Source organism: Eumetopias jubatus, unplaced genomic scaffold, assembly GCF_037043125.1.
Source record: "Eumetopias jubatus isolate StellerSeaLion01/CBP00866 unplaced genomic scaffold, mEumJub1_p1.0 scaffold_6, whole genome shotgun sequence".
Classification (NCBI taxonomy): Eukaryota; Metazoa; Chordata; class Mammalia; order Carnivora; family Otariidae; genus Eumetopias; species Eumetopias jubatus.
The window spans coordinates 104,893,506-104,912,424 of record NW_028274812.1 but is presented as its reverse complement, the minus strand read 5'-3'; the positions used below and the strand labels follow the sequence as shown (position 1 = coordinate 104,912,424).

The 18,919-nt window shown below is 48.8% G+C and overlaps 1 protein-coding gene across 3 annotated transcripts in view; it reads right to left on the bottom strand.

The window, feature by feature from the left end:
- The window catches only part of CLIC5 (CLIC family member 5), a 164,184-nt gene that overhangs the window by 16,238 nt on the left and 129,027 nt on the right, over nt 1-18,919 (bottom strand). For all 3 annotated transcript variants that reach the window (XM_028097645.2, XM_088023950.1, XM_028097647.2), the window contains exon 4: nt 17,779-17,885. In XM_028097645.2, the coding sequence (XP_027953446.2) occupies nt 17,779-17,885 (107 nt within the window). The remainder of the gene's footprint in view (nt 1-17,778; nt 17,886-18,919) is intronic.

Below are 18,919 nucleotides of genomic sequence, written 5' to 3'. Positions count from 1 at the left end.
CTGGTACACAGAGGGACTTAACAAAAATGAGCTATGATGATTACAGCTGTCGAACTTCAGTTTACAAGAGGATGTGAGGGAAGGACAGACTGAGTGCCCCTCCAGGCAGAAGCCGGGTGTCTGAAGTGAGGCTTCTCTGAGCATCCAGGAGCCTCCCAGGTGCAAAGGGAAATCCTGGACAGCTCGGAGCATGGAGTGTACTCTTGTATTTCCAACACGTCCGCGATCCCCAGTTGCCTGGAATCATCATCTCTTTTGGGTTTGGCGTTGCTCTCTCCAGGCTATGGGACTGTGTCAGACTTTCTTGGTCTGATAGTTTGGAGAATTCATGTCCACCTTAGGCATGAGACCAAGAACATTAGACTTGGCCTCACAGCCAGAGAGGAGGATGTTGTCAAATGGGCTCTAGCTGTGAAAGACCCAGGGGCTCCCATGTGGGAAGCCATTCCCAGGCTCCGTTTCTAGGCACTGGTGAAAACAGGAAAGGTGGGAAGACAAACAGTGGTTTATGAGAAAGCAAAACGCAATGGCAACTTCAACAGATTCCCTCCTGTTCCCTCTTGCAGTGTCAGCTGAGCTTGAGAGGGGTCTGTAGTTCCTGCTGCCATGGGTATTGTTTGTTTGTTCTAGAAAAGATTTCAGCCTTGAATGGGAGGGCGATTTAAATGACAAACTCCCATGGTCCTTTCCAGTAAGAGGTCAGCAAATGATTCTTTAGTCCCAAGGCAGGATTCAGGTCTCACAACTATGGAGGACTGGAGTATGGGACACTGTTGAAAACCCCCTACCCCCCTTTGGTGGAGAGACTCACCAAGTGAATGGTTCTGTATTTCTTTGAGATATTCCTAAGTAGTCAGGGATTTTTCCTTGAAGAAGAGACAGATCCTCTGTATAGCTTCTTCCCCAAGCCGTATAGGGGATCATTGTGAAGAGTAAACACAAATCAACCTGATATTTGCCTCATGTTGAAAAGTATGACTCCCAATAAAAAATATACTATATATATACACGTGCATACACATACACATGTATGTACATACATACAAAATATATATACACACATATATATACATATACACACACATACATTATATATATATATAGATAGATAGATTTAAGGCAAGTGTTTGGCGATCATTTGCCTGTGTTTAACATACCAGCATGGTAAAGATTTTAGGACAACCTTGGCATGCTTTCCATAAAATATTTTTTTTAAGTATGAAGGGAGGTATGCATAGTATAGACACTTCCAGATTCCGATAATTTTCTAAATCTAAAAGCCACAGTGAATTCGAGAAGAAAGATGATCATGTATGTCTTCAAATTTAGGTTTCCTTTTGTATACACACCCTGTACCCTGTAAGCTCCCCCAGTGATAACTTATCAACTGGAAGAGAGAGAGACAGAGAAAGACTGACTCCAACTGGAGCCAGCCAGTGGAAAGAGGAAGAGGCAGAAACCGGCCAGCCAGGGCGGGTGTGAGCTAGCTGGGGCAACCCACAGAGAATGTGTTCCCTGGTTAGGGAGCCCTGCCCAGACTTCAGCCACGGGGTGGTGGCGACCTCTCCTGGCCTGTCCTCACCCAACAAAAACTGCATCTTCCCCGGCCAACGTGTAAAACATGTATGTGTGTTTTCTATTAGGCTTTCCAGAAACTCATAAATGGTTGTAAAAACCATTGTGCTAATAGAAAGAACGACATAAATGCTGACTGGAGCTATTAATGCTGGTTGTAGTTTATGTAGCCGACTGAATCAGGCTGAAAACTGAGATTTTTATGGTTACTAGGTAACAGGTTATTTTTAAGTATCAGGCCATAGATTAGGCTCAGTCCTCATATTCAAACACTCGGAATGAACTAGTCAAGGGAGATACTTTCTCGGTCCTCTGTCCAGCATTTGGACCCAGAGACCTTCTTTCTCAACACTCCCTCCCTCCAAACACTTAGACTGAAGTGATTTAGCCACATTTTGTCCTGGTCACCCTCAAATGCCCACATCTTTTATATAAGAGCCATTAACAAATTTAGAACCTGGCCACCACAGCTCTAAATTTAAATGATTACCGGTTTCCATCATTCTGTGACTATCCTGTAAACTCTCCCCTGGCTGCCTATTCTGTCCTTTGTTAACGCATCTCTGTCCAGCACCCATGCTGGGTGGGCCAGTTTCAGTGCCCCTTGCCTCCCATGGATGCTGAGTCAGGACTCCCCAGATGAAGCTGGGATTTCCTAAATGACCTGCCTACTCTTGTTTAAAAACTCAGCACCACATGCCTTTTAAATAATGGATTATTTAAATGTATCATGTATACAGGTCAGGGGCACAGACTAGGGACTAGCTGCAGGTGCAGGGATCCTGGCTCGGCCACCTACTAGCTTGCGCAGGCTGGTTAACCTCTTGTGCCTCAGTTTCCTCCTCTGGCGAAACAGAGATCATAACAATGCACACCTCATAGGGTTGCCATGAGTGACACCCGTTGCAGGCTTCAAACTATGTCCACCATGCAGTGAGCAGTTCTATGTGCAAGGTGGGATGCCGCTTGATGTAGAAAAAACAGAGCATCCAAAAGCTAGTAAGTTCTTAGAGTTGCAAGGAAAAAGTCTGCTGATAAATACTGTGCTTGACTTGTTCTCTACCCTGAGGAAGTCACCCCAGATGAGTTATGCAGTGTTTTCTTGAGTATTCAGCTGGTCCTTTCACTCTGACTCTGCTGTCGTAACCACAGTCCCACCTGAGCGAGCCTTGTTCCTCATAGTCATGGAACAGGGCAACCTTTGAGGGTAAGTTTTGCAGGGGTAGGGGCGAGGGACACTTTTGCAGAATTCCCCAGACACGCCACAATTATATCCTCCACCTCCCTTGCTCAGAGCAGCCCTCCGGGTGCCCGCACTTGCCTCCACAGGGATTACAGTCTCGGGGGAGAAGCTATCCGCTGGGTGTCTTAATTGCACGGCTTGCATCTTCTAAAGTTTGAAGTCAGGGTGTTACAGATTAAGGGTACAATTTTATACTTCTATTTCTTTTTTTTTTAAGATTTATTTATTTGAGAAAGATAGACAAAAGAGAGCAAGTGTGGGTAGGGGCAGAGGGAGAGAATCTCAAGCAAACTCCCCCTTGAGCACAGAGCCTTACAAGGGCTCCATCCCAGGACCCTTAGATCATAACCTCAGCCGAAACCAAGAGTTGGACGCTCAACAAACTGAGTCACCCAGGCGCCCCTATACTTCTATTTCTTATAATATATGTGGGGTAATGATTCAGAGTTGGTCAACCCCAAAGGAGAATTTGAAATACTATGTCTCTTTTTGGCATGGCTAGATCAGATATTTTCACTGTAGTTTTTTTTTTTTTTGATCACCTTAAGCTGAAAGTGAGTTAAATGCAAATATTCACTCTCACCTTTTTTGTTACTAAAAGAACCCAGATTTCCTCAGAGTGGTAATGTGCCCAGTTAAAAATACTTACCTTCCCAAACTTTTACTAAGGAAGGCCAAATGCCCAAATTATGACCAATGAGATATAAGTGGAAATTCATGGATCGGCTTCTGGGAGAGAAAAGACAGATACAGCTGCCCCTGCCTGGAACTCAGACGCAATGTCTGGAAGTGGAGTATCTATCTTGTGACATAAGGATGAAAGTCACACATAAAAGACAGAGGATTCGTGCTCTAAGGATCTAGACCCATGAAAATAAAATCAATATTTGCTTTAGCATCTGTAATCAGGTTTCTATGATACGGAGCCAATTCACATAGATATTGTCAATGTTTCTTTATTACATTATTATTCTAGCACCTTGCACAGTGCCTGGTACTGAATAAGTTTTTGTTGAAAGAATGAGCTATTCAGTGGGGTTTGGGGAAAGGTGAGGGCCCCTAAAATGTAACTGTATATGTCTCTATATGCTTATGCAACTGGCTTTATCTCATTAAAGGGTCTATAATGGTTCCCTTTCTTTGTGTAATGATAGCATTTGGTCTCTCAGGGATGGATGAAGGGAATTCATTAGTTTGGCCTGGCATACCCTCCTGGGGCTCATCAAAGCCAAACGAGTACAGGTCATCAGCAACCTGCACCTCTCTGCCAGGTGACACAGGTGAGACCAAGGCCAGGGTCAGATGCAGACAAAGTGTTGAATAAAACCTGACTTTGAGGTCCCCCAAACAGAAGCAAAATGTGGTTGATGGTCATTGCAAACATCAATGGGCACGTGACCATCAGAGTTAGCCCTCAATACAGAGGAATCATGCGGTTCAACCCCCTACTCTAGAATATTCAGGAATGGAAGGGGTTCTGGACAGAGGCACAGAGGAACATATTTCTTACTATGACCCAACTCATTAAATGCTTCTTCGACCAGGGGTTTCTAGAAAAATAGTCTGACCTCTGACTTCTGGCTGGAAGAACACAAGAATTTAGTCTTCTGTGTTTTCTCCTCTGACTCTTGGTGAAATTGCACCTTTAACACCAAGTACAATGTTCCTTGACTGCATTTTATAAAAATAAGGATGACAAGAAAAATACCACTTAAGCAAACACTGCTACCACCACGACACTGACAGTCTTCATGATGGAACAGCTCAGATTGTTCTTACTGACTGGTTTTAAATGTGGTACTTCCTCTTTTTCCCCCCCATGAGGCTCCATTTAATATAACAGAGGTTATGAAAGCATTATAGTTCTCAGCTGAGAGACGGTTCCAGTCATAGAACATAATGAAGTGGAGACTGGGAAGTTTCAAAGGTGGTCAAGAGAGTGGAGGGCAGGTGATGTGGGACAGGCTTTAAGGTGAGGCTGGAACAGGAAGCAGATGGAGGAAATGGCCCTAACACTGATGAGGCAGGACAGACCCTTTTACCCACCACCTATTAGGTAGATGAGCAGACAGCTCTGGCTTGTCGTGAAGTGTTTGGGAAATGGTTCATTCATTCAGTTCGCGAACGTTTCTTGTGTACCTGCTCTGGACCAGATGCGGAGCTGGGGTCTTGAGAGTGTCCTCGTGGAGACTGCCGCCCGGAACCTTACTTCTCAAAGCTCCCCCCTTTATCAGCAGCATCATCGAATCATCTGGTTGCCCTCAGGCCCCACCCTGGACCCACTCGCCTGGATATCTGCATTTTAACAAAACCCTGGGAGATGCAAATGTGCATCCGAGTTAGAAAATGATCTGAATAACATGGCAAACCAGATGATGTGCTATTTGACATACTTAAGTCTTACACAGCTACTGGGGCTAACGGGGCTGCTCAGGCTAAACTCATGAGTGGGCTTGAAGTGGCCTGGGGGCCCCTCCAGAAAGATAGCTCTAGCACAGATTTTTAAAGAAGGTTAGGAGTTTTAAAGTCAAAGTTCTGTGTAGCAACCTTTTATTCCGCCAACAAATTACCCTAAAGAGCCGGTACCTTCAGAATACAGACTGGATTTAGTCCCTGGTTTCAATGCCCACGCTTCGGCATTATTTAGTCTGTAGCAAAAGAGTTTAAAAGCTGAGAAATGCCTGGTTTGTCCTGTGACCATCATGGCTCCCTCACGTCTTCTGAACAATTGTTACACACCCTAGCTTCTCCTGTGCAACATGGAGAGAACGTGGTCCATCCTGCCTGGACAAGACAGTGACGAATTTGACAAGGAGAGTTTATAATTGAGGTGTCTGAAGTTTTCGATACAGGTTCAAGACACCACCTGGATTTCGTATCTTGTCAGTCCCCAAAATGGGGAAACCCATTCTACACGCTAATTTGCCCAGAGGCACTCACAGAGAAGAGAGGATTTTCCCTCAGAGTTACGTGCTAATCACAGATGAGAGGTTCTAAGGGCAGACAAGGCGTCACCAACTACAATACTCCCGGCCCGCACACGGGCAACGAAGTGTAGATACACTCATGCACACACGACAGCACTTCTGTGGTCTAAACACCAACATGCTTAAGAGGGAAGCTGCGAGACCCATGTCGTGTCTCTTCACTAATACAACTTCATGTGCAAGTGCATGTTTTCAGATGAACTGATACATGCCATTTATTTAAGGAGCTATTTAATGGCTTCTGCTAGTACCTAGAAATATCAGAACACACAAGAGCTGTGTGTGTGTGTATGTGTGTGCACGCACGCGTGTGTGCCTGCGTGTGTGTGGAGAGAGAGAAACGTATTTAGCTCCCGCGTGTAGACTGCACAAAGACAAGAGGTGTCGGTTGCACAGGATGAGGTAACAGTAGCCAGAGGTGAAAGAGCATTTAACTAGTGTTCAAATTAGTCATTTAATGTTCCTTTATTCCCCAGGCCTTGATCTGAAGCCAGGCCAGGCCAGGCGGACTCGTTCTGGTCAGACGGCGGGAAATTCCACCACATGGAATGGTGTTGGTGGTCTCCGCTCTACTCCAGCCGGGGAGCCCACACAGCTAACACCCGGCTCCTTCCACTAATGAATGCGCCCACCCACGCAGGACCTTCCCCCCCCATGCCCTCCCCCCCGCCCCCGCTCCCTCCCCGCCCCACCCCCCCATCAACGTGCCATGCCACCACCAACCGCCCTCGAAAGTTTTGGTTCAGAAGCAAAAATTGTTAAATTACAACTTGCCAGCATCCGCCTCAATAATGAACCAAATCAAAGGCCCTCCGGAGGAATCCCCTGGGCAACTCCTGGGAGGTGTCAGAAGGAAATACTCAGCCCTTCCCCTCCCTCTTGCTCCCAGCCTTGAGGACCTGCCGCCTGGGAGGGGGCACATTGATGCAGGACGCGCCAAGCCTCGGAGGTGGGTCCCACTGAGCCGAGGTTATTTGTTTTTCCTTGTAAGAATGCTAATCAAAGCAAAACTTTAACCCAACAAACAAACAAACAAAATATCCTGAGTTGGCTATTTGCGCGCAGGGGTGGCCAAGGAAGGCAGCCTGAAGGCGTCCTTTATGACCAGAGGCGTTTTTGAAACGAGACAGCAATGGCTGCTTTATGAGGAAGTGGCAAGACAGTCACCTCGTTATCCTCACCACTGTGGTGGTCCGGGGACCACCCAGGAGCCTCCACCACGATAACAGCCTGGGCTGAGGACTTTGTCCAGGGAACCAGTTGTCCTGAGTTGGGACACAGCGGTCTTTCTCCAAAGAAGAGGTTGGTGTTTCTGACAGGACAGACCTGGAACCCCACTGCCACCCCCCTGGCTTCTGTGTCCCAGAGGAGTCATTATAACTCACGTCCCTACCTTTCTCATGTGGCCTTAGCTCTCCCCTCAGAACGTGAGGCTGAAGGAGAGGCGGGGCGGTGCCCGTCCCCCTGGGAAGGCCACCGTGGCCTCCAGACTGGGCCCAGCCCCCGGACATGGGGCTGAGGGCTGGGAGGGAGGAAGAAGAGGAGGAAATAATCACCTTGTGACTGAAGTGGCTGGGAATAATAAATACACACTCTCTTTTAAACATGGCTCGCCACATCCTGGGGAATCTGGAAAAACACTCCACCTCTCGCCTCCCCACCCTCGCCCCCAACAGCAGTTGGCTTTCAGGACGCTTTGGGAGAAAGCACAGGGCCTTTGATAGTAAGGGGCTTGTTGGTTCTGGGCTAACAGCCCTCCCCGGCTGCTTTGAATCCTTTCGAAGACTTTCCTATTTTAGGTCAAGGAAGTTCATAAAAGTAAAGACTGGGGGTGGCGGAAGGGGAAGAGGGAAGGCAGAGAGAAGCAACTAGGGCAATTAGTTAGCAGAGGCCAACCACCACTCTGGAGGATCCACTGGGCCTGCTGCGCATGCCACACCCTGGGTGTGCGGGACAGATAATGGAAGACGGCTTCGAGTCCCCAAGGGAGACCTGGCCTCTTCTTGAACCCCCAGCCAAAGCTTGGGTATAACCCGGTTCTCCTATGCAGAGGAGGCTTGAAAATCCACAGGCCTCTCCCTGCTAAACAGGAACAGCCCCTCCAGCGCTGATTCCTCCAGCTGCCAGAAGAGGGCAGCACATGCTGCTAGATTACAGTGAGAACTGGGCCACCCAGTCCCCAGGGAGGACATCGGGGAATGTGGGGGAGGATTTGTGAGATTAGCAGCAGCAAAGCAGCAAAACCTATACCATATTGGTGCCTACGGTGTGCCAGGAACTGTCCTCAGGGCTCTACTGCATTCATTCATTTCATTAACATGACAACGCTCCAAGAAAGATCACTGTTATAATCTCCCTGTTATAGAGGAGGAGGCTGAGAGGTATAGAAATTAAGAGAACTTGCTAGTGTAGTCTAAGAGATCAGCAAATTATTGTCCAAGGGCCAAATGCAGCCCACTGCATCGTTTTGCACTGCCCTCAAGCTAAGAATGGTTTTTACATTTGGGGATGGTTGGAAAATTTCAGAAGAAGACAATTCCATGACCCCTGGAAATGATAAGAAATTCAAATGTCGGGAATCCCTAAGTGAAGCTGTATGGGAACACAGCCACGCTCCCTTGTTTGCATGTTGTCTGTGGCTGCATCTTTCCAACAGCGAGCTGAGCAGCTGGGACAGCTTATGTAGTCTGAAAAGTCTGAAATATTTATCATCTGACCCTTCACAGAAAACATTTGGCGGGGGGAGGGGGGGGTGCCTGGGTGGCTCAATGGATTAAGCATCTGCCTTAGGCTCAGGTCATGATCTCAGGGTCCTGGGATCGAGTTCCACATCGAGCCCTGCATGGAGCCCTCATTGGGCTCTTAGGCTGCTCATCGGGGAGTCTGCTTGTCCCTCTCCCTCTGCCCCTCCCCCGTTCATGCTTACACTCTTTCTCAAATAAAAAAATAAAATCTTTAAAAAAAGGAAGGAAGGAAGAAAGAAAGAAGAAAAAAAGAAAGAAAGAAAGAAAGAAAGAAAGAAAGAAAGAAAGAAAGAAAGAGAGAGAAAAAGAATGTTTGTCGATCCCTAACCTAAGAGGCAGGTGCTACTGTGTTTCCAGGCATGAGAGACAGGGGCACAGCTGACCCTTCAATGGATAAGGAGTCAGGACAGACAGCCTAAAGGGATCTGGAAGTAATGCTGACCTCAATTCTCTTTCTTTCCAAAGGTGTCACTCAAGGTCAAGCGTCAGGAGGATCTGATGCTCCACAGTAGAGCCTCTAGCAAGTTATAGAACGTTCCATTTGGGAAAGTTTATGGGAATCATCCACCTATTATGTTTCATCTTTTCACACTTGACATGTCTAGAATTAGACTGTTTCTTACAACCAACATGTTATAGTTGAGATAAAAGGATTTTTGTTTATTTGAAAGCATATTTTGTTTCTTACTGGTAATTAAAATAATGCAGTCTTACAGTAGATGACATCTTAGACCAGGCAGTTCCTACCTCCATAGGTAGGAACCTCTTTCTGTGTCCTTTCAGGGATGGGACACTCACTTCTTTTGTTTGCAGCCCATTGTACAGATTTAACTAAACTTCTTAATATTGGGATGAAGCCTATGAGCCTCAATTTCCATATATCAAATGTGGATGGCCTTGTTTAATCACAGATTTTATTAGAAGGGAGTGAGGGGTATTGCCAGGAAGCAGGTCCTTGGTCACCAAGGACAGGGAGGTGCACACAGAGCAGGCTGCTGGAGGAGCCGTTCTGCTGTGTGGTCAGCCAGGCAGGCAGGCTGGAATGAGCCTGTGTGGACTGAAACCACTGGGGATAAAGCAGGGAAAGAAAGACTGCCAGGGCTACAGACAGATTCTTTTCCCTCAGCATCGGCCAGGAGCATGGCCCACTGCAGGGGGTACCTTTTAGAAGAGAGAAGACAGGGCAATGTGAAGATTCAGTCCTGAGAGGAGCAAGGAGCCAGGAAAGCAGGAGCATGTGGCTTGGTCATGCTACCATACCTGAGGGCTCTGGGGAAAGATGAAGGGAAGAGAGAAAAGCAGGATGGGAGTAACTGATACTGTGATAATATGTGCAGTGTCATCCTTCAATCACATTTCCATCACGTGGGAATGATCATCCCAATGACGAGATGAGCTCGCTGAGGTTTCTAGAATATTCCAAGAGTCCCCTTCCTGATATGTGGCTGTGATCGCCAATTTTCTCAGAATAAGCCCAGAGAGCCCAGTCCTTGCTTCCAGGTTCCAGGAAGTGAAGCCGCTGATGCGAGTCTCAGGAAGGAGGAAAGCCTGGCCCTTATTTGTAAACACAATCAGGACGGCTCAGAGACCTTTGTGGCTAAGGAACAGGCGTTTCAGCAAAGGATCTGGGGCTGGGCGGTAGTAGGAGCCATGATATACTCTCCATCCCTCTGTGGATGGAGGGTGGCAGCCGGGTTTGGATTTGGGTTGGGGAGAAGCGGGAACAGAGGGCTAAGCCCCAACCAGGTGCTTTTCATTTGGAGACATGTGTCCTGGATTTTCTGGGACAGTACCAATTTCTTATAACTGGGTTATTTTCAATGAAGGCAATTTGTTAAACATCTGATCCTCAGTTCGGAAAATAGGGCCAGGACACTTCTAACTAATGAAGGGCAAAAGCTAGAGAGCCAACTCAGTGTCTGGTGTGGGACTTTACTCCAAACACATAGCACTCTGTCCGGCACACCATAGGTACCCAAGGAAGGCTTTTAGGACTTTATTTAGGAAGGTAGAAGTATTTTATTAGGACAAATACTTTAGGAAAGGTGTGGTAGGATAGCACAGTGTCTTCCATACATAGAAAGGGACACATCTTTGTAAACACAGCACACATGGGGGCCTGAGCCTCATGATTAAAACAGACACCCGGGGGCGGGCTGATCCGAGTCTTGGGAAATGACAAAAAGCAACAGGAAAGTTGGTGACATAGGCTTGAAGCTGCAGGGGGCACTCAGGGCCCTTAAGATACACGGGGAGAAAAAAGAAGAACATGTATTTTAGGGGGAAAGAGGGCCCAAGTGAAGACCAGCAGGGTGGGGGAGGGGCAGGGTGAAGCGTGGGCGCCTGCAGGGGGAAAGGACAGAAGCCACAGGAGCATGATGTCAGCCGCCCGGCGTCTACCGACAAAAGGAAGGGAAATCACACAAGGCAAAGGCCAAAGCAAATGAAAATCGCAGGTCCTCCATGCCAGGGCTCGAGCCCCCAGATCAGTAATACTGCTTATTCTTCTGGGAGGTTGGTATGTTTTTGTCTACGGGGAGAACCAAACTGTAGCTGGCCAGGGGGTCCCTTTCGGCTTCGTGTGCTAGAAGGTTTAGTGCCAAATTTGTGGTCTGGTCTGTGTGCGGCATCGGGGCCGGCTTTTTGCCGTTTGAGCGCACCCCGAGTTCTGTTTGAGGGTTCCACCTTGTTTTCCCTTCGCACCTCGTTCTCGTGTGTGCTGCGTTGCCGTACATTTTGCGTCCCTGCGAGCAGTTATCGAGTCTTTCTGGCCCAAGCGGAGTGAGGATACATTTGAAAATAAAAAGGCCTATCACACAGAAGAACACAGAGGCAAAAATATAGGAGAATGCTACACTTGAAGGGGGAAGAGAGAAGGGGATTCCAAAGAAGCCCCGAAAGACCAAAATCATCCAAATTGGGGGAAAAAAAAAACCATTCAGCTCAGAAATATGGGGTACCAGCAGCCTGACATGTATGTGTGTGACATGGCTAGGGAAAGGCATAAGGCTTCACATGATGTACGGACGAGATGGAAGAGACTGGGGGGTGGGGCTTTTTACCCATCTCAGTAGGTAGGGGAAGAGTCCCGCGGAGGCGGGCATGCGCACGAGGATGGAGATGGAAGGTGTGGGTCTGAACGGAACAGGAGAAAGACAGGACTTTTGCCTTCATCTACATGCATATCTATGTCCACTCCCTCTCCAAGCAGAAAGAAACTGGGAAAAGTATATAAGAATACAACGCCAGCCGACAACGACACAGAAATGATACTGGGCAGGAATATAACTGTATCTGCGGAAACGTGATAGGGCTGAAAGAAATGTAAAAGGGACTTGAAACATAGTAATAGAGAACTAAAGATGCACATTAGACCCCTTTGTTAATCACCCAGAACATGCAATGTGTTCAAAAACTGAAAGAAACTTGTAGACCTAATAAGACTGAAGCATAAGGAGAAAGAGCGATTGTGAAGGAGGCAGTAAAATACAGTATTTTACAGCCAGACTAGGGTAGGTAGCTAAAATGAATTTCTCGAAAGCCAAGGGGTTTGGCAGAGATTTTCAGAGTCTGTTCAAACGGCATTTTGAGGGTTAGAAATGCACGACGTAAGATGGATATTCAGGGAGAAAAGCCCGGGTCGTCTTGGCGAGGATGGAGTGAGGAACACGTGTTTCCGGAGGGGTGGAAGGAAGTCCCCAAGTGAAGGGGTAGAGCCAGGAGCAGTGATGTCCCAGGGGCAGAGAGCTGGAGCTGCCCCGTCGGGGCCACTGCCCAGGCTCGGGCCCCGGGGGCTCCATGTGCCTCGATGGCATCTCAGAGGAGGATGAGAGCAGCAGGGCCTGCCGGTGATACTTGCCGAGAGAGACGGAGGACGTGACGTGAGAGCTGGAGGCCCAAGCGCCGCTGAGGGTGGAGGCCAGGCCCCCACCGTTGGACTCTGCCTCTGGGCCGAGCAGCAGGGCAGACACGGGGCTGGGGTGGGGACAGAGCTGACTGCTCCTTACTGCCACCTTGTTACCAGGTGCGCCAAAGGAGGGATGGACAAAGCTGGCGCCTTCCGCCGCAAAGCTTCACTACCGAACCAGGGGCGCTACTTGTCCCTGCCAGACTGAAAGAGTACCGTGCAGGGGCTCAGAGCAGGGACTCCTACAGCCACATCTGCACCCACCCAGCCAAATCTGCTCCCTCCACGCTCAGAGATGTCCTTTCTCGGGGCCACCACCACTCCCTCCGGGTGGGCGCTTGATCCCACCCTCCGAGTGGTCTCCTCCTGCGCCTACCCCCCCTCTTCCCGCCAAGGGAGAAGGTCCCTGCTTCTCGGGCCAGCCTGGACTCCCTCCTGCTGTGTAGGATCTGAGTAATGGGCTGCTGCAGGCGAGGGAGGTGTGGTCAGAGAAGGATGCCCGAGGACTCTTCCAGGGAGCTGTGCGCAACACGAAAATTCCCATGATCCTCTGCACAGCATTTTGTACCACAGATCACTCTTAAAAAAACAAAAACAAAAACAAAAACTTTCCTTCCTCAGCTTCAGGATCTTCCCTGTCTTCTGCCCTTCCCAGCTTTCTTCTTTACTCCCTGGCCGATCCTTCTTAACCTTCCTCCCTGAGTTCTCTCTCGCTGCCCTCCCATAAGGGGAGGTGATCCTTCATGTTGTCCCTAGTGCTCCCTTCTTCTCATTCATGGACTATATCATATATATACCCTCTCAAGCTACACTTTCATGGCAGACCTCTCTGCTGAGGTGTACCCGTTTGCCCCTGGATAACAGCCCAGAACAAGGGCTGACGTTTGAACCCAGAGGGGGCGTTGTTCCCAGCACACCTATGAGGTATGGACAGTTACTGCCCCCACTTTACAGATGAAGAATGAGGCACACTGAGAGTTGATGTAAGTTGCCCAGTGTCCTAAGGCCAGCAAGAAGAGAGGGAAGCTGGGGTCTGAACCCAGGCAGTGGATTTCAGAGTCTGCAAGCTGAACCACCATCCAGTTGCTGGTCTCTGAGCTTTGGGAATGCAGCCCGTCCAGAAACAAAGTCCTGTGTCCCCTGCAAATCAGGGTGGTGGTAGGGGATCCCAAGTGACAAGAAAGTAAGCCCATGTAACATCTTACTAAATATGGGATCTTGAGACTTTCATTCATTTTATTTATTTATTTACTTATTTATTTATTTATTTGAGAGCGCACAAGCAGGAAGAGGGAGAGAGAGAGAGAGACTCAAGAGAAAGTCCGGGCTATCTTTAGGTGAGGTGAAGAGCAAGTTTGAGAAGGGGGCCTGGCGGGGCCTGGAGGTGGGATCTACTCTCAAGGGGACCCGGACGGGGTGGTTACAGAGGGAGGATGCCATACAGTGATAAAGACACCAAACCAGAGCATAAAACCCTGACTTCGGGGTCGAATGCAACAATCCTGAAGGTGTGGCAGGCAGGGCCAGGGCACGGACGCTCTTCCACATAACCTTGGAGAGGAGAAGAAGGCACCAAGAAAGTGGGAAACAAAGTTAAACATGTAGAAATGAGATGACATGAGTGGGAGATTGGGAAGTGCTGGCTGGCGGTGGCGGGAATAAGAGCTGAAGCAGTAGTTTCTGATGCCACTATTCATGTTTGCCTCGTTTTTTCAGGAGCAACTATAATCAGAGTGAACAGTAAATGAACATTTCCCATGTGTCAGGATTTGTAGGCCCTGACTTATAAAGTCAATGAATCTGCATTACAACATGGTTATGCTATTAATTGCCTTATTTGGCAGATCCAGAAATTGAAAGTCTTACTAAGTATATTTTATAGACGCAGAAACAGAGGCTCTAAGAGAAGTCTCTCTAGAAAAGTTGTACACCTAAAAACAGCAGATGTGCAGCCCCAACCCAGGCCAGTAATCGCCTGTTTATATGTTTTACAGTCCCCCAGTTAGCTCATTGAGAGCAACCACTTGGTCTCACTTGTCTTGACAACTCTGGAACCTAGCATGGTGCCTGGTACACAAGAAATTCCCTTTAAACATTAGCTTGGACTTGTAGCCACTCCATGAAACCTGTGTTTGCTGAATGAATAAACGAACGGCCGGATGTACAAACTAAAGGACAGTTCTCTTGTATGCTAGCTGTGGTTGGTTTCCCTGCATAGGGTCTGGGTCTCAGTAGCTGGGGACTTTTGAGGTTTTGTGAAACAGGGACATTTTGAATGGCAGTCCCTGTATCCACCACGGGAGTGGGGAGATGACCCACCGGGCAGGACCATGTCACCGGGTTGGGTTTTCTCACACTTTGATGTCAAGAGGGCAAGAAAGGCACACCGCCACGGTCAGTGTATATATGGGGTCTGGGAGGCTTTAGATGGCGAGGTGGGAGGGAGGGCTCTTTGCAAGAGAAAAGAAAGTTGAAAACGCGAAAGGGACAATCTGAAGAAGGGACACTGAAGAAATAGATGCAGAGCTGAAGATCCAGAGAGAGAAACATGAAAGTCGTGTAGGGAGGGGTGTCAAAGGAAGCCTGGGGTCTCGCTGCAGCCTCAGGAGGGGCTGCCCGCTACCGGGCCGGCAGGAAGCAGAGCTGGGTGTGGACCGTCTCCAGGGCAAGCGGCCGCGTGGGGTGGGCCATGGTTTTACGCTCTGTCTTGGCTTCTGGTTTGCCGAGCCTAAGAACTTCTGGACCCAGCAGACCTGAACTGGGGGGCTATGGGTGGAGGGAAGGGAAAGTGGAGGAGGAGGGCAGTGGGAGGGTGGGCAGGCTATGGTTATAGGGAAGGAACAAATGCACGGAGTCCAGTTGAAGGCAGGACGGAAGAACCCCCATGCCAAGGGCTGTGACGGGGACAGGTTCTCTGGGACAGCAGAAAGGCCGGGGCAGATGAGTCACAAGGGCAGAACCCATCCCAGAGAAAAACAGGGGGAAAGAGAAGTGGAAACAATGGAAACTGGAGAGCGCTGCGCTTATAAGAAACCGATATGGGATGTTCAGGGGAAACTGCTGCTTTGGGGTTGGGGATAGGAGAACTGTAAATATGGATACTATATAAATACCATTTGTAACTTGAAAACCCTGGAAGGCTCCCATGAGACAATCCTTCTGAGGGTGCTTCGACAAGTCTGAAGGAAGGTATTTGTGGCTGAGAGGAAAGGGCCTTGGATGTGGAATCTGCAGACTAGAGCTGAATGCCCTTGTGCACCCAGCCCAGAGGGGCTGCCTTTGCGTCCCAGCCCCACCACAACAGAGCACCCCAAACTGGGTGGCTCGACACACCAGAAATCTGTTCTCCCGGTTTGAGAGGCCAGAAGTCCAAAATCAAGCTGTCGGCAGGGCCCTGTTCCCTCCCGAGGCTCTACGGGGGAGTCCTTCCTCACCTCTTTCAGCTTCTGGTGGCCCCCCAATCTGGTTGTCGCACCCCAATCTCCATGCCACCTTCACACGAACCTCTCCCCGGGTCTCTGTGTGCCCACTCCCCTTCTTACAAGGACACCAGTGGTGGGATTTAGGGACCACACTATATCCAGGACCATCTCATCTTGAGACCCTCAACTAATTACATCTGCAAAGACCCTATTTCCAAATAAGGCCTCACTCTCAAGTCCCGGGCGGACATGGCTCTGTTGGGGACACTCTTCCGCCCACCAAGGTCCAAACAGCACGGAAGCTAGAGCACTACCCATGTTTAAAACCTCTCCACATCCCTTCTTCTTCTTCTTCTTGTTCCTGAAGGCCCGTCTCCTTCTCGTGCCTCCTCCACGCCTCTAATGGCTGCCATGGCTCCGAAGATAAAGCCCAGCCTTCCAGGCTGGCGCTGCAGGCTCTGGCCACTCTCTTCAGTCTCTGCCACTGGCATTTTCCACCTCCCGCCATGACCTCCTCCTTGTATGTGAAGCCAACTGACTCCCCCTTAACCTTCATGAGCCAGTTGAAACCCCCTCAGAGCAGCTTCGTCAAAGGTCCTGAGGTAAATTCTTCCTGCTCTGAACACCTCTGAACACCTTTCGCTCCCCCTTTCACATGGTAGCTAATCAACTCCTCAGACTCCTTGACAAAGCCATCATTTATCTCTTTTCTTGCTGTTTGACTTTTTGCCAGTTTAAGCCTTTTCTCCTGTACGACCCAGGTCTTCAAGACTGGGGAAGTATCTTTTTCTAGTTACTGTAGAATCTAGTCTGTGCCCCTTATAATCCAGGCCCCCAATAACTGTTACCAAAATATTTACTTTCCACTGCACCAACTCTGTTCCTGCCAAAACGTCTTCCCTTTCGCTTCATGATGGCTGCCCTTCCCGGTCACCTTGTCCAAAAAGATGCCTTTCTCCTCTGAGCTCCTGGAGTGTCTAACATATCCCACCTTGTGTGGGTCCATTCTGTGTTCATCTGATGGTCATTTGTTCACTCATTTATTCACAAAGATTCGTGAAGTCCTTGCTCTGCTTGGCTCTGTGCTGGGCTCCAGGCTTCTGCCCATAAGGCTGTCTCACTCTCCCACTGGGAGGCAAGCAAACTTGCTCATCCTTCTTTTTCCTCCCAGGGCCTAACACAGTTCTTAAGTGTTACACACACTCAGTTGGATGGTTCTATTCGAATCGTTTGTCTAATTCTTAAAGGAAAGGCCAAATGAGGTACTTAGAGTGCTAGGAGCTTAAATGAGGCACTGAGACCCCTCTGAAAAGGCCTCACAGGAGAACTAGTCTTGGGCTCTATAGCCACGGCCAGATGGAGGAAGAGACAGGTTTTGAGCTGTGGCTTCCCCAGTACCCTCTGCACTTGCAGTAGGGGGAGGAAGCAGAGGGCTGGGTTCTACCTGCAGCATTCACCAACATGGTGACCGTGCTGTCCCCCCATGACCTCTGCACGACCCCTTGAGAAGGCTTACAGGGACCAGAAGGAAGCTGGACTATGTGGTTCCAGGCAGGGCCTCCCAAGAACCCAGGCAGGGTTGTGAATTTGGGACAAATGGCCCAAATTTGTGGTATGGCCGAGGCAGGAAACTTCTGGGCAGACCATTACGCTGTGCAGTTAAGCAGGCTCAGAACACAAGGTGTCTCCCTCCCTCCAAATTCAGCACAAAGGCCCACTGGCTTTTCCTCTTGCACTAGACAAAAAGGATTGACACGCCCTCCCTCTGTCACAGGGGGACATGGATGTGGGCAAACAGTGAACAGCACCAGCTCCAGGCGCTTCTCGGACCCGAGTACCTAAGATGTCCTGGGTAGTGGGCACAACTGCCAGGAGCTGTGGGTGCAAGTGGGTCACTCACCAGCATTGTTCTGCTGCTTTGTGTTTTTGATGTAGGCCGAGAACTTGGAGAAGATGTCGATGCCGGCCATGTTGGATTCCCGGTGTTTTGCAGCCAGTTTGGGGTACCTGGAATGGAAGGCGTGGTGTTCTTGAATCAATGAGAACATGGAGTTCCTTTAAGGGAGAGACTATGCCCAACACGATGCACAACATCCCCCTTTCCAGTTTGATCTGCAAATCTTTTGGGGGGGATCTTACACCCAGCCTATAGGGAGGGTGGGCACTCTCTGTCCCAGTTCACTGGCAGAGAAAACAGAGGTCAAGGCGGTGAGGGGAGCTGCCTCTGGGAGACACAATCTGTGGGCAGGCAACCAGAAGGCCCCTCAGAGGGCCCGAGTCTCATCCGAGACCACCATACAGTGCTGCACCAAAGGAAGAGCTAATCAAAGTTCTGGAGGAGCTTGCCTCTACATCGAGTGTGGTCCCTGACATTTCCCCAACCCATATTAAAATAACTATCCACTGCCAGGTCTGTGATGATAATCCTAATTGTACAGAACTAACTCTAGAAGCCAGGAGATAGTAGGCACCTTGCCATTGAGGCTTTCAAGGCTTTTCTCAAAAGAAAGGGTACCCTTGGTCTTCTGAAATATCCTCCACACGCTTCTTATTCATGTGCAGTAATAGTGGAATCTACCAGGATCTAACAGCAGGATGAGTGTTTCTGATTACTTTATTTCCAGGCATGGAGCTGGATTTGCAATGATCCAGCCTCTCACCTTGGCACAGTCTTTCATTTGAAGCCAGAAGAATAGAAGAGGCAGACCAGAGTTAGGACTAGTTTCTCTTGGTTTTAAAACTGAGTGAGATAAGCTTGCTTGTGTGGGAATCCATGGTTTTGACCCCCTTAGTACGATCAGATTTTCTAGAAATGTTATTTCACAAACATTTTATGTGCATGGCCAGGCAGGGTGGAATGAGATGGGGGACAGTTGCTTACTTATCATCATTATCCATTATGTGGACCTTTGTGATCTCTGGGTGAATAGATGTCTACTGCCCACTGTTTGATTGCTTTATGTTAAAAAGAAAAATACTTTTTAAATTTCCTTTAATGTTGTAAATAATGTGAACCAAAAAGTCTTCAAAAATTATTTGTT